Genomic DNA, 22467 nt, shown 5'->3' with positions numbered 1-22467 from the left:
TAAGTCCAGAAACCTTTCCTCCCGATGAGAGCCACGGCTCCTGGATCAGCGCCACGTCAAACGAACCCTCCTCAAGGGTTAGGAGGAGTTCGCTCGACGCCACTTTACTGTGTTGGAGGTTTATCTGTAGGACTCGCAGCACCATTGGGCTGTTTGTCCCCCTCCAGCACCTTCGTCTTGACGTCGTCGTCCTCCTCTTGCCCTTTTGGTTTAGAGTATTCGAGGCCCCCTTCAGCCCCTCGTGAACGTTGTGACGTGTGTTCCTCTGTGCGAGTCACAGCACCATTTAGCGGTTGGTCCTCTTCTAGCACGTTCGTGGTGACGTCGGGGACCTCCACCTGTCTTTTTTCCCTTAGGCTTCTGAGGTCCTTTTCGACTTCGCCCACTTCCAGCGTATTAGGATTTTTATCCTCGGGACTTCTTTTCCTGAGTCGCATGTAAATTTTGCCAGTGCCAAAGGACATTTTGCCAAGCTGCGTGTACAGAATATCCTCCGCCTGCTTGTTTATTTGGAAGATGTAGAACTGACCATCCTCGGTAGGCCGAGATACAGTAAGTACCTTCCAATCCTGTGTCGGTATGTTCGGATTCTGATTCTGCAGAAGTCGCAGTGTATCCTCCGACTTCATCACGCATGGTATCCATACCTTAACTTTTGGTACCGTGGGGATTTGCGCTTTATCCACCACCTCAAACCGCGCGTTCGTGCCTTGCCTTTGGAGGTTTGGAACGACTTCCTCCAGCCACCGCAAGCTCGCGATGTTGTCGCACGCTATCATCTTCACCCCATTATACCATCCCCCCGAATCAAAGGTTGGAAGGGGCTTACTTGGTTGTTCCCGCATCATCTTAAGCATTAAGCTAATAAGCTCCCTTTCCACAGATCTCCACCTTTCAGTAGTCATTTGTCCGAACGGACTGCTACGATCAACCAGCGCCACAGTCAGTGACTGCTTTGCCACATCACTCATCTTCTCGGGAAAAGCAGGAGTCTTAGTGTTATCTCCCTTTAGAACCTCCGAGAACACCGGAGTCTTCGCGTTAACTCCCATTAGCGCCTCCGAGAAAGCCGGAGTCTTAGCGTTATCTCCCTTTGGCTTATCTCCTACTTTCGTAGTTGGAACTTCCCTCTGACTGGCAGCTTTCGAGGTAGTTGCTACCTCGCTATTGGAACCCATCTGTCTTACAGCTTTGGGCCTACTTGTCTTGTCTATGCGACTGCCCTGCCTCGCGGCTCTAGGACTGGGTCCTTTCTGCCTCTTGAAAGCAGGCTTGTTGCCTCTTCATTCTGCCATTCGACGCTTCTTCCTCCTCGTACCGGTTGCAGAACCGAGGGTTTCTCGCAGCAAACCTTTTGAACTGCCTTCGACCTACTTCTACCGCTTCATGGGCCCATTCCAAGCGCTCGATCTCCACTTCTGTTGGGTCGACCACTGCTCCCAAGCGTTGTACAATTCCTAGTGCTGCACGGTACTGCGAGAGAGCTCTTTTACTTCCTCTGCTCCGTACCCTTCTCCACTCTTCTACTCCGTTTTCATTTGTGTGCTTCTCCAACACGGAGTTCATTGAATCAGCACTACTCTCGCTCCCCGAGTCCGACGCATCGCTTAATTCGTATTTGTCGTCCTTGGATTGCGACTCAGTCCTCCTCTTTACATCCTCCTTATTACATTCAGGTAATGAGTTGTTCATCTTGGTCGTACGACCACCTGCCCGACAAGGCGGGCTCAGCGGTCCAGTATTATATACGGGGAAAGAACCGTCCGCCACAGCAGCGCCCCTTACTGCGGTAAGGCCATAAATACTTCCCGAGATGGCCCGCTATCGGGAAGGCTCCGTTCGAATACAGCCGAATTTATCCCCTGGCTGCAAATCGTCCAATAGGCACGGTCCGCATAACACCCTGGATTAGGGGGTTGGCAGTTCTTGGTCACCGACATCCCGCCGCCCTCCTATGAGGCGAAACGGCGTAGATGTCAGTCCTAAACAGCTCCGCCTCATAGTCGGGCGCTATGGAGTTCGGCTAAGCCCTCACACCAACGACAAGGTGCCTACCCTAGTGAGGGTTCGTAAACATAAAAAAACATACATTTTGATAAGGGCCTATGAAGCCTAGTGGGAAAAAATTTAAGCTGTAGAGAGGATACACGACAATGGTCAGTTAGCGGAATATTTCAGATCATTTTATGATATTTTTTGTTGTACCTAAGGAAGTTCATTTTGTTCTGAACATTTGTCAACAGTGACAAGTTGCAAAAAATGTCACACTCAAGCTTATTTTTTATTTTATTTCGAAAGATTTTAATAGTTCTTAAAGTGGTCTTTAACAGTCACGGATAAAAATTCAAAATAATTCCACAATGCTCCCGAAAAGGTTTATGTCCCAGCATGTCTGGTTTGGTTTTAATTTGCATATAAAAATCAAACTTCTCACAATGTATTTTTTTGGGTATGTGTGCAGTGTGCAGAGTCATGAAGAGTTACACTTTGATTTCTAAGGTTATTTTATCTTAAAAACTAAATAACATTTCATGACAATTCCGCATTTTTCCGGAAGGCATCCGGAATTTATTTACTACATGTTGATGAAACATGCTGCTAAAGATTTATCCGATATTTACACTTGTGTGTTAAAAACTATCGCAGGACTAATCGCCAAGGGTTGTGGTGCTGGATGGAAATTTTAAGCTTTGTACAGGGAGAAATATTTTCTAGAACACCACAGTGGTAACTCTTCCAGATATTTTTAAACCAACGTGTTAAGCTCATGAATTCTTAAATATTAATTAAAAATCGAACACACCATTAAACAAACATAAGCTGTATTTCGTTGAAGGCGAGCTTGAAAAAAAACGCTTCAACTGGCTAAATAGTTTCATTATGGCAAAACCATACAGATGGTTACTTTTTTTAGCTGCTTTAACATTTCTAATTCTAGCGCAGTATGTTTTTGACACTCAACCAGAGAATTACAAAAACAAAATACATGAAATGCGTGTGTTTGTTTGTATATATGTCACCATGCCGCCTCGCTGTTATTTTGTTACTTTTGTTTATCTGCACATTCGTATGTTCATTTCATTCGCTCGTTCACAATAGTGCCCTATTTTTGAATATGCGACATTATACAACACTATCAATCAGGTCGACTATTACCTAAGCGGCTTCAGTTGAAACCGCTTAGCCAACTCAACTCGATTACTTTTTATTGTTGCTTTCCATGCAATTCGGTAAGCTAGCTAGTGTTTTAATTGTAATAGTTTGCAACGAAATACAAGCTATTAACAAACTGAGACCGAGTTTAAAAAAACTTCTTATTCGCAGTGAAAGAAGGAACTTTACAAAAACAATTCTATATAACAATCAAATTAATATAGAGGCAGAATGTCTCAATTGTGTTGTTAGTGTAAAAATAAGATAAACTGAAATAAGCAAGAAAACAAATACAAGCAGGATAGCCTAGTTGACAAGCAAGTGCAGTTTTGCAGTGTGATTCGCCTGATGATGATTACGTGGCGGTTTTAGAAATGGTACCATCGCAATATGCCAGTAAATGTTTCTTTCTTTTCAGTTTCTTTTAAAAACGAACATAATAATTAAATATTCAATTACTATAAGCCGGTGTTAAGCGCATGAACTCTTAAATACTAAGATATTTTTAAACTTAACAAAAGACCCCTTGTCCCTCCCTAACTGTTATATGCAAAAAGAAAAACCTTAGCTGTGCTGTACTCTATGTGTCTAAGTACAATCAGCGAAAATGATTCTTATGGAATATGGTTTATCAAAGATTTTGTATCCTCTTATCCAATTAAGTAGTAGACCAATAAAACGATAGACACGTAATATCATCGGTCTCGACAGTGATGTTTAATGATCTCTCCCCCACGTTTTATGCATTTTCCCCCACCACCGATGAGTATATCTATCAAAAGAAAAAAACTTCAATTTTGGTACAACTACGTACAGCTTTGTGTAAATATATTTGCTTGTAAACAAAGAAGAAAATAAGAGAGTATTCAGAGAAAGAGTGAGATCTGTTTCGCTATTGTTCAGTGCACGGACTTTACCACATTATTGGTAGATTTACCAACTTTTTGACCCATTTTCATTTTCTACCACCAAAGGCCAAAATCTACCAATATTATAATCGCATTGAAGCCAAATACTGCGATCATTAGGTAAACGTATTTAATTGCCGAGAACACCCAAATAACATTAAGACATAACACTAACTAAACTAACCAAAATTTGTGCACAAATCCAAACAAGAAATATATTTGTTTATGAAAGAAATGTAGTAAATGAGTATGAAAATATTTTCCTGTGCTATTTCATCAGTTTGTTTTTATACTCAGTTGAGCAGAGCTCACAGAGAATATTAACTTTGATTGGATAACGGTTGCTTGTACAGGTATAAAGGAATCGAGATAGATATAGACTTCCATATATCAAAATCATTAGGAGCGAAAAAAAATTGGATTGAGCCATGTCCGTCGGTCCGTCTGCCCTTTAACACGATAACTTGAGTAAATATTGAGATATCTTCACCAAATTTGGTACGCTAGCTTATCTGGACCCAGAATAGAACGGTTTTGAAACTGAGCGAAATCGGATGATAACCACGCCCACTTTTTATATATATAACATTTTGGAAAACACAAAAAACCTGATTATTTAGTAAATAATACACCTAGAATGTTGAAATTTGATACGTGGACTGATATTGGGACTTTTGATAAAAATTTTGAAACATTTTTTAAAATGGGCGTTGCACCGCCCACTTGTGATAAAATCAATTTTACAAATAATATTAATCATAAATCAAAAATCGTGAAACCTATCGTAACAAAATTCGGCAGAGAGGTTGCCTTTACTATTAGGAATGCTTTGAAGAAAAACTAACGAAATTGGTTAACGACCACGCCCACTTGTATGTAAAAGATTTTAAAAGGGTTGTGGAAGAATAAAATAAGCTATATCTTTGCAAAAAAGAGCTTTATAGCAATGGCATTTCATTTCCCAAGTGGATTTTAAACAATAAATAGGAAAAACATGAAACTTAAAAAAATGGGCGTGGCACGGCCCCTTTTATGACTGAGCAATTTTCTATGTTTCGGGAGCCATAACTCGGTAAAAAATCTACATATCGTAACAAAAGTGCATACACATATTTTCCTTATAGCAGGAAAAATTTCTGGAAAAATTGGACGAGTTCGGTTAAAGACCACGCCCACTTTTATATAAGAGATTTTTAAAAGGGCGGTAGACTGGAATAATAAGCCATAACTTAGCAAAAAATAGTTTTGAATCAATGATATTTCACTTATCAAGTTTTATTGTAAGAGGAAATGTGGTGACATTTTTTTTAAACGGGTGGCACCTCCCGTGTTATGTAGAAAAGTAAATTATCTGAAATGAAATGTGCAATTGAAGCTCACGCTGAGTATATAATGTTCGATTACACCCGAACTTAGACACCTTTACTTGCTTTGTTTTGTTTTCCGTGAAATGTGTTGTTTTATTTTTATTTTATTGTTTTACAAGAAATTATGAATTGTTTTGTACAAAACTGTAGCCATTTTTTTCTTGGAAAAAAAGTTAGAGGAACAGAGTTTATTATTGGAAGAAGAAAATACCAAAAAATTAAATGCAACAAAAGTGCTTGCATCATCACTGCATGATAAATTTATTATATTAATAAAGCAAGCTTCAGAAGATGGAAAGATTTTTGGTTCTGTAACCACACGTTAAATTGCAAAAACTTTATCACTATTTTCATTTCTCGTCTACCAACATTCTTTTTCTAAAGGTCCGCGCACTGCTACTGCTTTAACAAGAACAAATCTTGTTTTTTTTCATTCAAGGCTTTGTTTTGGATTTGTTTACGATTAGAAACAATGAGAAGACTTAGTGCTATGTACATGAGTATGCGCATTAGGGTGCCTGCCCGGCTAACCAGAGCCGGAAAGCGGCAATGGAGGATCCAAAACAGAGTCTTTTATGTGAGCGACCTTGCAGTGGTTTTTCGTAAACATCAAAAAATATTTTAATAAGAGCCGATGAAGCCTAGTGGGACAAAATTTAAGCTGTGGGTCGGATACACGACAATGGTCAGTTAGCGGGATGTTTCAGAGCATTTTATAATATTTTTTATTGTACCTAAGGAAGGTCTTTTTGTTCTGAACGTTTGTCAACAGTGACAAGTTACAAAAAAGTGCCATATTAAGGCGTATTTTTTTTTTTATTTCGAAAGATTTTAATAGTTCTTAAAGTGAAGCAAGTTATTTCAACAGTCTCTAATAAAAATTCAAAATAATTCCACAATGATCCCGAAAAGGTTTAGGCACAGCTTATAATATGGCTCTAAAATCATCACAAAAATTCTAAATAGAGTCCAAAAGACTCCATTAAATTTGAAAAAGGCTCCGAACCCCACTTAAAAATACCCATAAAACGGCCCTGTAAAATTTTACTTTTATGACTCCTTTCCATGCGTGCTATCGATTTTTTTTTGAGCTCCCAGGGAAATATTCCGAAATTTGAGCTAAAATGCTCAGATGATACTGCAATAGATTTCCCTTAATTTGGTTCGGCACCATGTACGCACTAAGTATATGATCTAAGCTCCTCTATAGATACATACTTAGTAAAACTGCAATCCTTATTAATTTCGTTTTGTTGACATGGGAGTCAGTTGATGTATATATTGAAAAGATTTTCCTTCATCCCTTGTAAAGTGGGCTTCAGAACGAAATATGGCACTGAAGATGGCATAACGCAGAAAAAGAGTTTTCTAAACTAAATGTCAGATAATGGTTTCCATGTAAATCAGTTTATATTAATCGAAATCTAGCCTTTTCTCAAATTCACTACAATTGTTTTTTTGCAAATTATAAGTTATTTAAAAGGCTGAGCACCGAATGTGATGATACGAGGGGTCTAATTGAAGTTATTATGTTTCTCGCCTGCAGCTAGTGTTTTAGAACATAACCTAGTCAAAGTGGAAGATGCCTGTGCAAAAACACCCTATCCTAGCGAATTTTTGAAAAACACGTTATATAAGAATTTGTTTGATGAAATCCCCATTTTAATTTATTGCAGAACATATCTCTTTTTGACTATGTTTTCATCAGATCAATTACTATACCTACACATGCAATGTGACTTTGTTTACTCATATTGTTAAGAGAGCACATAAACAATTTTTAAAAAAATTGTGCTATAAAAGGCAGTCCTTGGTCTGAGATTTCAACAGTTCTACTTTCTTCTTTACGGGAAAAACTTACAGCTTTTGAATCCTAAATATAAAACAAAAAAATTATAATAATAATGTTGAGTACGAAGTTGTTTTTATTGTTAAGTTGTTTAGTCAGCGTAGCGCTCACGCAGCCTGAGGTAAAGAATAGTTAAAAAAGATAGTGGAAATCAAATGTTTTAAATTAATTTGATATACTCAAATACATAAACACGTAAGCACAGGTGTTTGACGAAAAATAATATTCACATATCAGCGTTGAAATTGCATTACCACGAATCCAATATTTTTGATATGGCTTAATCGATGTCACATGTCACAGTGAATTATAAACTGGTATATTTTTTTTGAAAAACTGGTGCTGAAACTCGATGGTCAGCTTGACTAAACTAATCGATTCCAATGCATAACTATAACAGTTTTTACAAAATTATCAAAACAAAAATTAATTGAGTCGTTCGTGAATTATTTTAGTGAACATATCTGATTACACTGTGGACCAAAGAGGATAAATTATATTAAGAGCCACCAATTTCTTGAATTTCTTGAATTGGAATTTCTTGAATTGTCTCCCATTTATTAATGCGATGTAGGGCCATTATGCATCTATGATTTTGGAAAAGAGAAGTAACTACTTAATTAAAGAAGTAAGGAAGGTTAAGTTCGGGTGTAACCGAACATTACATACTCAGTTGAGAGCTATGGAGACAAAGTAAGGAAATCACCATGTTGTAAAAGGAACCTAGGGTAACCCTGGAATTTGTTTGTATGACATGTGTATCAAATGGAAGATATTAAAGAGTATTTTAAGAGGAAGTGGGCCATAGATCTATAGATGGACGCCATTTAGGGATATCGCCATAAAGGTGGACCAGGGTTGACTCTAGACTTTGTTTGTACGATATGGGTATCAAACGAAAGGTGTTAATGAGTATTTTAAAAGGGAGTGGGCCTTAGTTCTACAGGTGGACGCCGTTTCGAAATATTGCCATAAAGGTGGACCAGGGGTGACCCTAGAATTTATTTGTACAATATGGGTACCAAAAGAAAGGTGTTAATGAGTATTTTAAAAGGGAGTAATCCTTAGTTCCATAGGTGGACGCCGTTTCGAGATATCGCCATAAAGGTGGAGCAGGGCTGACCCTAGAATTTGTTTGTACAATATGGGTACCAAAAGAAAGGTGTTAATGAGTATTTTAAAAGGGAGTAATCCTTAGTTCCATAGGTGGACGCCATTTCAAGATATCGCCATCAAGGTGGACCAGGGGTGACTCTAGAATGTGTTTGTACGATATGGGTATCAAATGAAAGGTGTTAATGGGTATTTTAAAAGGGAGTGGGCTTTAGTTCTATAGGTGGACCCCTTTTCGAGATATCGCCATCAAGGTGGACCAGGGGTGACTCTAGAATGTGTTTGTACGATATGGGTATCAAATGAAAGGTGTTAATGGGTATTTTAAAAGGGAGTGGGCTTTGGTTCTATAGGTGGACGCCTTTTTGAGATATCGCCATCAAGGTGGACCATGGGTGACTCTAGAATTTCTTTGTACGATATGGGTATCAAATGAAAGGTGTTAAGGGGTATTTTAAAAGGGAGTGGGCTTTAGTTCTATAGGTGGACGCCTTTTCGAGATATCGCCATCAAGGTGGACCAGGGGTGACTCTAGAATGTGTTTGTACGATATGGGTATCAAATGAAAGGTGTTAATGGGTATTTTAAAAGGGAGTGGGCTTTAGCCTTTTTGAGATATCGCCATCAAGGTGGACCAGGGGTGACTCTAGAATTTCTTTGTACGATATGGGTATCAAATGAAAGGTGTTAAGGGGTATTTTAAAAGGGAGTGGGCTTTAGTTCTATAGGTGGACGCCTTTTCGAGATATCGCCATCAAGGTGGACCATGGGTGACTCTAGAATGTGTTTGCGCGATATGGGTATCAAATGAAAGGTGTTAAGGGGTATTTTAAAAGGGAGTGGGCTTTGGTTCTATAGGTGGACGCCTTTTCGAGATATCGCCATCAAGGTGGACCAGGGGTGACTCTAGAATTTCTTTGTACGATATGGGTATCAAATGAAAGGTGTTAAGGGGTATTTTAAAAGGGAGTGGGCTTTAGTTCTATAGGTGGACGCCTTTTCGAGATATCGCCATCAAGGTGGACCATGGGTGACTCTAGAATGTGTTTGCGCGATATGGGTATCAAATAAAAGGTGTTAAGGGGTATTTTAAAAGGGAGTGGGCTTTGGTTCTATAGGTGGACGCCTTTTCGAGATATCGCCATCAAGGTGGACCAGGGGTGACTCTAGAATTTCTTTGTACGATATGGGTATCAAATGAAAGGTGTTAATGGGTATTTTAAAAGGGAGTGGGCTTTGGTTCTATAGGTGGACGCCTTTTCGAGATATCGCCATCAAGGTGGACCAGGGGTGACTCTAGAATTTCTTTGTACGATATGGGTATCAAATGAAAGGTGTTAAGGGGTATTTTAAAAGGGAGTGGGCTTTGGTTCTATAGGTGGACGCCTTTTCGAGATATCGCCATCAAGGTGGACCATGGGTGACTCTAGAATGTGTTTGCGCGATATGGGTATCAAATAAAAGGTGTTAATGGGTATTTTAAAAGGGAGTGGGCTTTGGTTCTATAGGTGGACGCCTTTTCGAGATATCGCCATCAAGGTGGACCAGGGGTGACTCTAGAATTTCTTTGTACGATATGGGTATCAAATGAAAGGTGTTAATGGGTGTTTTAAAAGGGAGTGGGCTTTGGTTCTATAGGTGGACGCCTTTTCGAGATATCGCCATCAAGGTGGACCAGGGGTGACTCTAGAATTTCTTTGTACGATATGGGTATCAAATGAAAGGTGTTAAGGGGTATTTTAAAAGGGAGTGGGCTTTAGTTCTATAGGTGGACGCCTTTTCGAGATATCGCCATCAAGGTGGACCATGGGTGACTCTAGAATGTGTTTGCGCGATATGGGTATCAAATAAAAGGTGTTAAGGGGTATTTTAAAAGGGAGTGGGCTTTGGTTCTATAGGTGGACGCCTTTTCGAGATATCGCCATCAAGGTGGACCAGGGGTGACTCTAGAATTTCTTTGTACGATATGGGTATCAAATGAAAGGTGTTAATGGGTATTTTAACAGGGAGTGGGCTTTGGTTCTATAGGTGGACGCCTTTTTGAGATATCGCCATCAAGGTGGACCATGGGTGACTCTAGAATTTCTTTGTACGATATGGGTATCAAATGAAAGGTGTTAAGGGGTATTTTAAAAGGGAGATTGTAGGGTTATATTTATATTCAACTTTAAATGTACCTACTTTAAATGAATTTAATTTTTGTTCTTGTTAATTTTTTATATTTCAATTTTAAGATTATTCTTTCAAAAATTTTCATTCGGTTATGAATTTTTAAAACGTATTGTAACATACATTAAGGAGTCATTAAAATAAAGATATTTTATAAAAAATAAAATAGTGTTTGTTCAATTAAATAGTGGTATATTTATCAACTACCACATTGGCGATCAGCCAGGCCTTTTTTAAAAAACCTACAGTGATAAGAAAAACGCTCATCGTTAATTAAGACTAAGGATCACGCTGATTTGTTGGAAGTATTTTTAAAAGCTCTATTGGAATGATCAAAAATCGTAGCTAAAACAATGCTGTCTTATGTTGCGAATAATGAAAGCGGAGAATCTGAAATATCAGTTTATTAAGCATTTGGCAACGGCAAATGATTCATCCATATAACAAGCTGAAATGAACGCAGCCAAACAGGCATTAGAAAATTAGCGTGATTTATTCCCTAAATTGGATCATCAAAAATGTGTTATTGCCAAAAGTAGTTAAAAAGCAAAAATTAGAACAAACAATTAGCGGTGCGATTTATTAATAACATCCTGTATAAAATTAAAATAATTAAAAAATAAAATCTAAATTTAACTAAAAGATTAATTTGAAATAAAGAGCAGAAAATTTACAAATGCTCAGTTACTTGTTAATATTTTTGAGATACTGAACGCGGAATATATTAAAGCTAGAAAGCAACCAATCAAACGTTAAGCAATAACACCACAAAAGCGTGTAAGAAAACAAGCAGCTACCAAAATAACTACAAAGAAAGCAGGAGCAAATAACAACAAATATAATAGAAAAAACAGCTCACTTGCGAGTGCAGAGAACGTGTAGAAAAGGAACTCAAGAATTTGTTATGCAATTTTGGATTTTCTGGACAAACATATTATTTCGAAATAAGTAAAAAATATACAATGTCGAGAAATATTTGGTGAGCTGTATCTAGCATTAATATTATTTATATGTATATGTATATGTATCAAAATAGATTAAACATTTTGGTTTTGTAAACGCTCCTTTCCGGACATTTTTATTTCTTCCTATAATATAATTTTTGTAATTATTTTTATTAACAATGCTTCATTCACCATCAATCATCGTAAACGATTCGCTTATTGATTTGGATAATGAAAATTATCAAAATTATTTACCAAATCCATATGTGAATCAAAATAACGAAATTTTTGCTACATCGGTAAAACTTCCCCAATTTTGGACTAATTGCCCTGAAGCATGGTTCATCCATGCTGAAATGCAATTTAGTCGAAAGAACATTACTTAGGAAGGGACAAAATATGAATATGTCATAACTGCACTAACGCAGGATGTAATTATGACAATTCTTGATTTTATTCAAAATCCTCCTGAAGATGACAAATTTTCTGCATTAAAGAAAATTTTAATTGAACGGCACTCATTAAGTGAGAATGCCAAGTTAGATCGAATGTTATCCGATTCAGAAATGGGAGATTGTAAACCTTCTGAGTTTTATCGGTCTCTAGTGCTACTCTCTGGAAACAATTTTAGCAAGGAAATTCTTAAAAAGCTTTGGATAAGGAAGTTGCCAAAAAATTTAAGTATTATCCTTGCTAGTTCGAATTCGACTGAAATAAGTGAATTAGTTAAATTAGCCGATAATATTTGGGAAGCTTATAATAAAAATGAAATAGCTTCAGTTAGTAATTTTCTAAATTCTAAAAGCGAAAATACAATTATTTCAAATTTAGTTCAAACAACTAACATTATTTGCAAAAATTTTGAAAAATTATCATTAGAGATCAGTGAAATTAAAAATCAGATGAGTCAAAATTATTCAAGGTCCCGATTTTTTAGTAGGAATCGCTTTAGAAGTCCCTCTAGATATAGATCAAAGTCTCGTGACAACCCCAATTGGCTCTGTAGGTATCATTATAAGTTTGGTAATCAGGCTTTGAAGTGCGAACAACCATGCGCTTTTAAAAATAACAATAGTTCGTCAAACTAAAGTCATCCGTTGTTGCGGCGACAAAAAACGGATATTTAGACACTTTTACACGTCGCTTATTTATTTTTGATAAAACAAACAAATTGAGTTTTTTAATAAATAGTGGAGCAGAAATTTCAGTGCTTCCGGTTTCAAAATCTTCATGTTCGAAAAAGTCATCAGATATTATTTTAACGGCAGCTAACGGTTCAACGATTTCGACATATGGTAAAAAACTTTTAACCTTAAATTTGGGACTGCGTCGCGAATTTCCGTTCACGTTTTTAATAGCAGATATAGCTAAACCAATTATCGGTGCTGATTTTCTGTGTAAATATGGTCTCTTAATTGATGTTAAACGCAAATGCTTAGTAGATCCGGTAACAAGTCTTTCAGTTAACACAATTTCATGTGTTTGTAATGTTTCGCTACCAAAAGTTTTCGCTGTTGATAACAAATTTACAAAGTTATTGAAAGAATTTCCTTCTTTATTTTCTGAACCAGATTATTCACAACCAGTTAGACATACAACAGTTCACAGACTAGTCACTGAAGGAAATTTACCATTTTCTAAACCAAGGCGTTTAGACCCTATTAAATTCAAAGTAGCTAAAACTGAATTCGATTTTTTAGTAAAGACAGGGATATGTAGGCCTTCTAATTCAGCGGTAGCATCTCCTTTGCATCTTGTACCCAAGAAGGAGTTAAATGACTGGCGTCCTTGTGGAGATTTTAGAAGATTAAACGTTGTAACAGTCCCTGATCGTTATCCTTTGCCCCATGTTCATGACTTCAACATGAATCTCAGAAATAAGAAAGTATTTTCGAAGCTAGATTTGGTAAGAGCTTATCACCAAATTCCAATGGCAGAAGAGGATATCTATAAAACTGCAATCACTACGCCTTTTGGCATGTTTGAATTTGTACGAATGCCTTTCGGGCTTAGGAATTCCGCGCAAACTTTTCAACGATTTATTAATGAAGTAGTTAATGATTTAGACTTTGTTTTTACATATATTGATGATCTCTTAGTGGCAAGCGAAAATGAGGAACAACATTTCAAAGATCTTCGCGTACTATTTCAGCGCCTAACGGAGTACGGTTTAAATATAAAACCAAGTAAATGTACTTTTGGCGTAACAAATGTTGACTTTTTAGGACATAATATTTCTGAAACGGGAATTAGACCCTCAGAAGAAAAAGTTTTAGCCATTCGAAATTTTGATCGTCCAAAATCTATTAAGCAGGCACAAAAATTTATTGGTATGGTTAATTATTACCATCGATATATACCAAAATTAGCAGAGTTTACGACAGTTATCTATGATTTAATTAATAGAACAAATAAGAAGCGAGACAAGATTTTAATTTGGGACGATACATCTAATAAAGCTTTCGAATGCATTAAAGAAAAGTTTGCATCTGCGATATTGTTAAATCATTTTAACAAAGATGCAAAACTTTCTTTAAATGTAGATGCATCCAATACGGCAATAGGTGGTGTCATACATCAAACGTTTAATAATAAGTCAGAACCACTTGCATTCTTTTCAAAGAAATTGTCTCCATCCGAAATTAAATATAGTGCATTTGATAGGGAACTATTAGCTATTTATTTGAACACTAAACATTTTCGTTACCTTCTAGATGGACGTGAATTTACAGTTTTCACAGATCACAAGCCTCTTGTATTTGCTTTAAATTCAAAAACAGAACGCAGTCCAAGACAGACTAGACATATGGAATTCATTGCGCAGTTTACGAATGACATTAGGTATATTAAAGGACAAGAAAATGTTGTAGCTGATACATTATCTCGTGCGTTTGAAGTAGAAGCGATTAATAATTCGGACATTAATTTAAAAATTTTACAAAGTAAACAACAACAAGACAGTGAATTAAGCAAACTTACCTCAGAGCAAACATTTTTAAATTTGAAACTAATAAAAATTCCTGTTCTTAACTTTAATATATGGTGCGAAGTGTCAGGAGAAAATCCTAGGCCTTTCATTCCAAACAATTTAAGAAAAATAATATTTGATATGTTACATGGGATTTCACATCCTGGTAGTAGAGCTACACGTCGTTTGATAGTTAAGAAATATTTTTGGCCTAAAATGAATAAAGATATTAACACTTGGTCTAAAGAATGTATAAGTTATCAAAAATCGAAAGTACATCGTCATACAAAATCTCCAGTTATGAAAATTCCAATTCCAAAATCTAGATTTGAACACATTCACTTAGATATTGTTGGACCCTTAACTGCTTCAAAAGGATATCGTTACATATTAACTATAATTGATAGATTTACACGTTGGCCAGAGGCATTCGCACTAAGAGATATTTCTGCAATTACGGTTGTAAATAAATTTTTTAAAGAATATATTTCACGTTTTGGATTTCCATTAGAAATAACAACAGATCAGGGATCTCAATTTACTTCAAACTTGTTTTCAGAATTAACGAAACTTCTTGGAAGTCATCAAATAACAACTTCTCCTTATCATCCCCAAGCTAATGGAATGATAGAACGTTTTCATAGACAGCTTAAATCTTCAATAATGGCTAGGAATGGATCCAGAGATTGGTATGAACAGTTACCAATAGTACTTATGGGTTTGCGATCGATTTTTAAAGAAGATATTTCAGCAACACCGGCTGAAATGGTTTATGGACAAAATTTAAGATTACCTGGTGAATTATTTGTTTCAACTACAGAGAATATAACTTCAACGGATGTTTTAAGTAGTTTGCGTGAACATTTTAAAAATTGTAAATCAAATTTGGTACATCATCAAAATTCTAGTGGTATTTTTGTTCCAAAAGATTTAAAAGATTGTCATTTTGTTTTTGTACGTGTAATAAACAAACATTCCTTGCAACATCCGTGTGCAGGTCTTTATAGAGTTATTGAAAAAGATATTAAAAACTTTAAAATTGAAATAAACAATGAAATTAAATCTATTCCTATTGATCGTTTAAAACCAGCAATGATTGATAAAATACAGATACCTAACACAAAAACAAAAAAGAAAGTTACTTTTAATTTATTTAACGTTAAATCTCCGGAAGGGGGAGTATTGTAGGGTTATATTTATATTCAACTTTAAATGTACCTACTTTAAATGAATTTAATTTTTGTTCTTGTTAATTTTTTATATTTCAATTTTGAGATTATTCTTTCAAAAATTTTCATTCGGTTATGAATTTTTAAAACGTATTGTAACATACATTAAGGAGTCATTAAAATAAAGATATTTTATAAAAAATAAAATAGTGTTTGTTCAATTAAATAGTGGTATATTTATCAACTACCACAATGTGTTTGTACTATATGGGTATCAAATGAAAGGTGTTAAGGGGTATTTTAAAAGGGAGTGGGCTTTAGTTCTATAGGTGGACGCCTTTTCGAGATATCGCCATCAAGGTGGACCAGGGGTGACTCTAGAATGTGTTTGTACGATATGGGTATCAAATGAAAGGTGTTAATGGGTATTTTAAAAGGGAGTGGGCTTTGGTTCTATAGGTGGAAGCCTTTTTGAGATATCGCCATCAAGGTGGACCATGGGTGACTCTAGAATTTCTTTGTACGATTTGGATATCAAATGAAAGGTGTTAATGGGTATTTTAAAAGGGAGTGGGCTTTAGTTCTATAGGTGGACCCCTTTTCGAGATATCGCCATCAAGGTGGACCAGGGGTGACTCTAGAATGTGTTTGTACGATATGGGTATAAAATGAAAGGTGTTAATGGGTATTTTAAAAGGGAGTGGGCTTTGGTTCTATAGGTGGACGCCTTTTTGAGATATCGCCATCAAGGTGGACCAGGGGTGACTCTAGAATGTGTTTGTACGATATGGGTATCAAATGAAAGGTGTTAAGGGGTATTTTAAAAGGGAGTGGGCTTTAGTTCTATAGGTGGACGCCTTTTCGAGATATCGCCATCAAGGTGGACCAGGGGTGACTCTAGAATGTGTTTGTACGATATGGATATCAAATGAAAGGTGCTAATGGTTATTTTAAAAGGGAGTGGGCTTTAGTTCAATAGGTGGACCCCTTTTCGAGATATCGCCATCAAGGTCGACCAGGGGTGACTCTAGAATGTGTTTGTATGATATGGGTATCAAATGAAAGGTGTTAATGAGTATTTTAAAAGGGAATGGGCCTTAATTCTATAGGTGGACGCGTTTTCGAGATATCGCCATAAAGGTGGACCAGGGATGACTCTAGAATTTCTTTGTACGATATGGGTATCAAATGAAAGGTGTTAATGAGTATTTTAAAAGGGAGTGGGCCTTAATTCTATAGGCGGACGCGTTTTCGAGATATCGCCATAAAGGTGGACCAGGGGTGACTCTAGAATGTGTTTGTACGATACGGAAATCAAATGAAATGTGTTAATGAGTATTTTAAAAGGGAGTGGGCTTTAGTTCTATAGGTGGACGCCTTTTTGAGATATCGCCATAAAGGTGGACCAGGGGTGACTCTAGAATGTGTTTGTACGATATGGGTATCAAATGAAAGGTGTTAATGGGTATTTTAAAAGGGAGTGGGCTTTAGTTCTATAGGTGGACGCCTTTTCGAGATATCGCCATCAAGCTGGACCAGGGGTGACTCTAGAATGTGTTTGTATGATATGGGTATCAAATGAAAGGTGTTAATGAGTATTTTAAAAGGGAGTGGGCCTTAATTCTATAGGTGGACGCGTTTTCGACATATCGCCATAAAGGTGGACCAGGGATGACTCTAGAATTTCTTTGTACGATATGGGTATCAAATGAAAGGTGTTAATGAGTATTTTAAAAGGGAGTGGGCCTTAATTCTATAGGCGGACGCGTTTTCGAGATATCGCCATCAAGGTGGACCAGGGGTGACTCTAGAATGTGTTTGTACGATACGGAAATCAAATGAAATGTGTTAATGAGTATTTTAAAAGGGAGTGGGCTTTAGTTCTATAGGTGGACGCCTTTTTGAGATATCGCCATAAAGGTGGACCAGGGGTGACTCCAGAATGTGTTTGTACGATATGGGTATCAAATGAAAGGTGTTAAGGGGTATTTTAAAAGGGAGTGGGCTTTAGTTCTATAGGTGGACGCCTTTTCGAGATATCGCCATCAAGCTGGACCAGGGGTGACTCTAGAATGTGTTTGTACGATATGGGTATCAAATGAAAGGTGTTAATGGGTATTTTAAAAGGGAGTGGGCTTTAGTTCTATAGGTGGACCCCTTTTCGAGATATCGCCATCAAGGTGGACCAGGGGTGACTCTAGAATGTGTTTGTACGATATGGGTATCAAATGAAAGGTGTTAATGGGTATTTTAAAAGGTAGTGGGCTTTGGTTCTATAGGTGGACGCCTTTTTGAGATATCTCCATCAAGGTGGACCATGGGTGACTCTAGAATTTCTTTGTACGATATGGGTATCAAATGAAAGGTGTTAAGGGGTATTTTAAAAGGGAGTGGGCTTTAGTTCTATAGGTGGACGCCTTTTCGAGATATCGCCATCAAGGTGGACCAGGGGTGACTAAAATGTGTTTGTACGATATGGGTATCAAATGAAAGGTGTTAATGGGTATTTTAAAAGGGAGTGGGCTTTGGTTCTATAGGTGGACGCCTTTTTGAGATATCGCCATCAAGGTGGACCATGGGTGACTCTAGAATTTCTTTGTACGATATGGGTATCAAATGAAAGGTGTTAAGGGGTATTTTAAAAGGGAGTGGTCTTTAGTTCTATAGGTGGACGCCTTTTCGAGATATCGCCATCAAGGTGGACCAGGGGTGACTCTAGAATGTGTTTGTACGATATGGGTATCAAATAAAAGGTGTTAATGGTTATTTTAAAAGGGAGTGGGCTTTAGTTCTATAGGTGGACCCCTTTTCGAGATATCGCCATCAAGGTGGACCAGGGGTGACTCTAGAATGTGTTTGTACGATATGGGTATCAAACGAAAGGTGTTAATGGGTATTTTAAAAGGGAGTGGGCTTTGGTTCTATAGGTGGACGCCTTTTTGAGATATCGCCATCAAGGTGGACCATGGGTGACTCTAGAATTTCTTTGTACGATATGGGTATCAAATGAAAGGTGTTAAGGGGTATTTTAAAAGGGAGTGGGCTTTAGTTCTATAGGTGGACGCCTTTTCGAGATATCGCCATCAAGGTGGACCAGGGGTGATTCTAGAATGCGTTTGTACGATATGGGTATCAAATGAAAGGTGTTAATGGGTATTTTAAAAGGGAGTGGGCTTTGGTTCTATAGGTGGACGTCTTTTGGAGATATCGCCATCAAGGTTGACCAGGGGTGACTCTAGAATTTCGTTGTACGATATGGGTATCAAATGAAAGGTGTTAATGGGTATTTTAAAAGGGAGTGGGCTTTAGTTCTATAGGTGGACGCCTTTTTGAGATATCGCCATCAAGGTGGACCAGGGGTGACTCTAGAATGTGTTTGTGCGATATGGGTATCAAATGAAAGGTGTTAAGGGGTATTTTAAAAGGGAGTGGGCTTTAGTTCTATAGGTGGACGCCTTTTCGAGATACCGCCATCGAGGTGGACCAGGGGTGACTCTAGAATGTGTTTGTACGATAGGTGTTAAGGGGTATTTTAAAAGGGAGTGGGCTTTAGTTCTATAGGTGGACGCCTTTTCGAGATATCGCCATCAAGGTGGACCAGGGGTGACTCTAGAATGTGTTTGTACGATATGGGTATCAAATGAAAGGTGTTAATGGGTATTTTAAAAGGGAGTGGGCTTTGGTTCTATAGGTGGACGCCTTTTTGAGATATCGCCATCAAGGTGGACCAGGGGTGACTCGAGAATTTCTTTGTACGATATGGGTATCAAATGAAAGGTGTTAAGGGGTATTTTAAAAGGGAGTGGGCTTTAGTTCTATAGGTGGACGCCTTTTTGAGATATCGCCATCAAGGTGGACCAGGGGTGACTCTAGAATTTCTTTGTACGATATGGGTATCAAATGAAAGGTGTTAAGGGGTATTTTAAAAGGGAGTGGGCTTTAGTTCTATAGGTGGACGCCTTTTCGAGATATCGCCATCAAGGTGGACCAGGGGTGACTCTAGGATGTGTTTGTACGATATGGGTATCAAATGAAAGGTGTTAAGGGGTATTTTAAAAGGGAGTGAGCTTTAGTTCTATAGGTGGACGCCTTTTCGAGATATCGCCATCAAGGTGTACCAGGGGTGACTCTAGAATGTGTTTGTACGATATGGGTATCAAATGAAAAGTGTTAATGGGTATTTTAAAAGGGAGTGGGCTTTAGTTCTATAGGTGGACGCCTGTTTGAGATATCGCCATCAAGATGGACAAGGGATGACTCTAGAATGTGTTTGTACGATATGGGTATCAAATGAAAGGTGTTAAGGGGTATTTTAAAAGGGAGTGAGCTTTAGTTCTATAGGTGGACGCCTTTTTGAGATATCGCCATCAAGGTGTACCAGGGGTGACTCTAGAATGTGTTTGTACGATATGGGTATCAAATGAAAAGTGTTAATGGGTATTTTAAAAGGGAGTGGGCTTTAGTTCTATAGGTGGACGCCTTTTTGAGATATCGCCATCAAGGTGACCAGGGGTGACTCTAGAATGTGTTTGTACGATATGGGTATCAAATGAAAGGTGTTAAGGGGTATTTTAAAAGGGAGTGGGCTTTAGTTCTATAGGTGGACGCCTTTTTGAGATATCGCCATCAAGGTGGACCAGGGGTGACTCTAGAATGTGTTTGTACGATATGGGTATCAAATGAAAGGTGTTAAGGGGTATTTTAAAAGGGAGTGAGCTTTAGTTCTATAGGTGGACGCCTTTTCGAGATATCGCCATCAAGGTGTACCAGGGGTGACTCTAGAATGTGTTTGTACGATATGGGTATCAAATGAAAAGTGTTAATGGGTATTTTAAAAGGGAGTGGGCTTTAGTTCTATAGGTGGACGCCTGTTTGAGATATCGCCATCAAGATGGACAAGGGATGACTCTAGAATGTGTTTGTACGATATGGGTATCAAATGAAAGTTGTTAAAGGGTATTTTAAAAGGGAGTGGGCTTTAGTTCTATAGGTGGACGCCTTTTTGAAATATCGCCATCAAGGTGGACCAGGGGTGACTCTAGAATGTGTTTGTACAATATGGGTAGCAAATGAAAGGTGTTAATGGGTATTTTAAAAGGGAGTGGGCTTTAGTTCTATAGGTGGACGCCTTTTTGAGATATCGCCATCAAGGTGGACCAGGGGTGACTCTAGAATGTGTTTGTACGATATGGGTATCAAATGAAAGTTGTTAAGGGGTATTTTAAAAGGGAGTGGGCTTTAGTTCTATAGGTGAACGTCTTTTTGAGATATCGCCATCAAGGTGGATCAGGGGTGACTCTAGAATGTGTTTGTACGATATGGGTATCAAATGGAAGGTGTTAAGGGGTATTTTAAAAGGGATTGGGCTTTAGTTCTATAGGTGGACGCCTTTTTGAGATATCGCCATCAAGGTGGACGATATGGGTATCAAATGAAAGGTGTTAAGGGGTAGTTTAAAAGGGAGTGGGCTCTAGTTCTATAGGTGGACGCCTTTTCGAGATATCGCCATCAAGGTGGACCAGGGGTGACTCTAGAATGTCTTTGTACGATATGCGTATCAAATGAAAGGTGTTAATGGGTATTTTAAAAGGGAGTGGGCTTTGGTTCTATAGGTGGACGCCTTTTTGAGATATCGCCATCAAGGTGGACCAGGGGTGACTCTAGAATTTCTTTGTACGATATGGGTATCAAAAGAAAGGTGTTAAGGGGTATTTTAAAAGGGAGTGGGCTTTAGTTCTATAGGTGGACTCCTTTTCAAGATATCGCCATCAAGGTGGACCAGGGGTGACTCTAGAATGTGTTTGTACGATATGGGTATCAAATGAAAGGTGTTAATGGGTATTTTAAAAGGGAGTGGGGTTTAGTTCTATAGGTGGACGCCTTTTCGAGATATCGCCATCAAGGTGGACCAGGGGTGACTCTAGAATGTGTTTGTACGATATGGGTATCAAATGAAAGGTGTTAAGGGGTATTTTAGAAGGGAGTGGGCTTTAGTTCTATAGGTGGACGCCTTTTCGAGATATCGCCATCAAGGTGGGCCAGGGGTGACTCTAGAATGTGTTTGTACGATATGGGTATCAAATGAAAGGTGTTAATGGGTATTTTAAAAGGGCACTCCGGGTGGACGCCTTTTTGAGATATCGCCATCAAGGTTGACCATGGGTGACTCTAGAATTTCTTTGTACGATATGAGTATCAAATGAAAGGTGTTAAGGGGTATTTTAAAAGGGAGTGGGCTTTAGTTCTATAGGTGGACGCCTTTTTGAGATATCGCCATCAAGGTGGACCACGGGTAACTCTAGAATTTCTTTGTACGATATGGGTATCAAATAAAAGGTGTTAAGGGGTATTTTAAAAGGGAGTGGGCCTTAGTTCTTTAGTTGGACGCCTTTTCGAGATATCGCCATAAAGGTGGACCATGGGTGACTCTAGAATGTGTTTGTACGATACGGGAATCAAATGAAATGTGTTAATGAGTATTTTAAAAGGGAGTGGGCTTTAGTTCTATAGGTGGACGCCTTTTTGAGATATCGCCATCAAGGTGGACCACGGGTGACTCTAGAATTTCTTTGTACGATATGGGTATCAAATAAAAGGTGTTAAGGGGTATTTTAAAAGGGAGTGGGCCTTAGTTCTTTAGTTGGACGCCTTTTCGAGATATCGCCATCAAGGTGGACCATGGGTGACCCTAGAATGTGTTTGTACGATACGGGAATCAAATGAAATGTGTTAATGAGTATTTTAAAAGGGAGTGGGCTTTAGTTCTATAGGTGGACGCCTTTTTGAGATATCGCCATAAAGGTGGACCAGGGGTGACTTTGGAATGT

General features: G+C 38.0%; 1 protein-coding gene across 1 annotated transcript in view; it reads left to right on the top strand.

Moving 5' to 3' along the window:
• Positions 1-7265: 7265 nt before the first annotated feature.
• The window catches only part of LOC137238267 (sarcocystatin-A-like), a 36051-nt gene continuing 20849 nt past the window's right edge, over positions 7266-22467 (top strand). Inside the window, exon 1 of the mRNA XM_067763064.1 lies at positions 7266-7398. Coding sequence (XP_067619165.1) covers positions 7333-7398 — 66 coding nt within the window. The 5' untranslated portion in view covers positions 7266-7332. The remainder of the gene's footprint in view (positions 7399-22467) is intronic.

This window comes from Eurosta solidaginis, chromosome 1, assembly GCF_040869045.1.
Source record: "Eurosta solidaginis isolate ZX-2024a chromosome 1, ASM4086904v1, whole genome shotgun sequence".
In the NCBI taxonomy this organism is placed as follows: Eukaryota; Metazoa; Arthropoda; class Insecta; order Diptera; family Tephritidae; genus Eurosta; species Eurosta solidaginis.
Note: the sequence above shows the minus strand (reverse complement) of the source record. Positions and strands in the feature narration are given on the sequence as shown.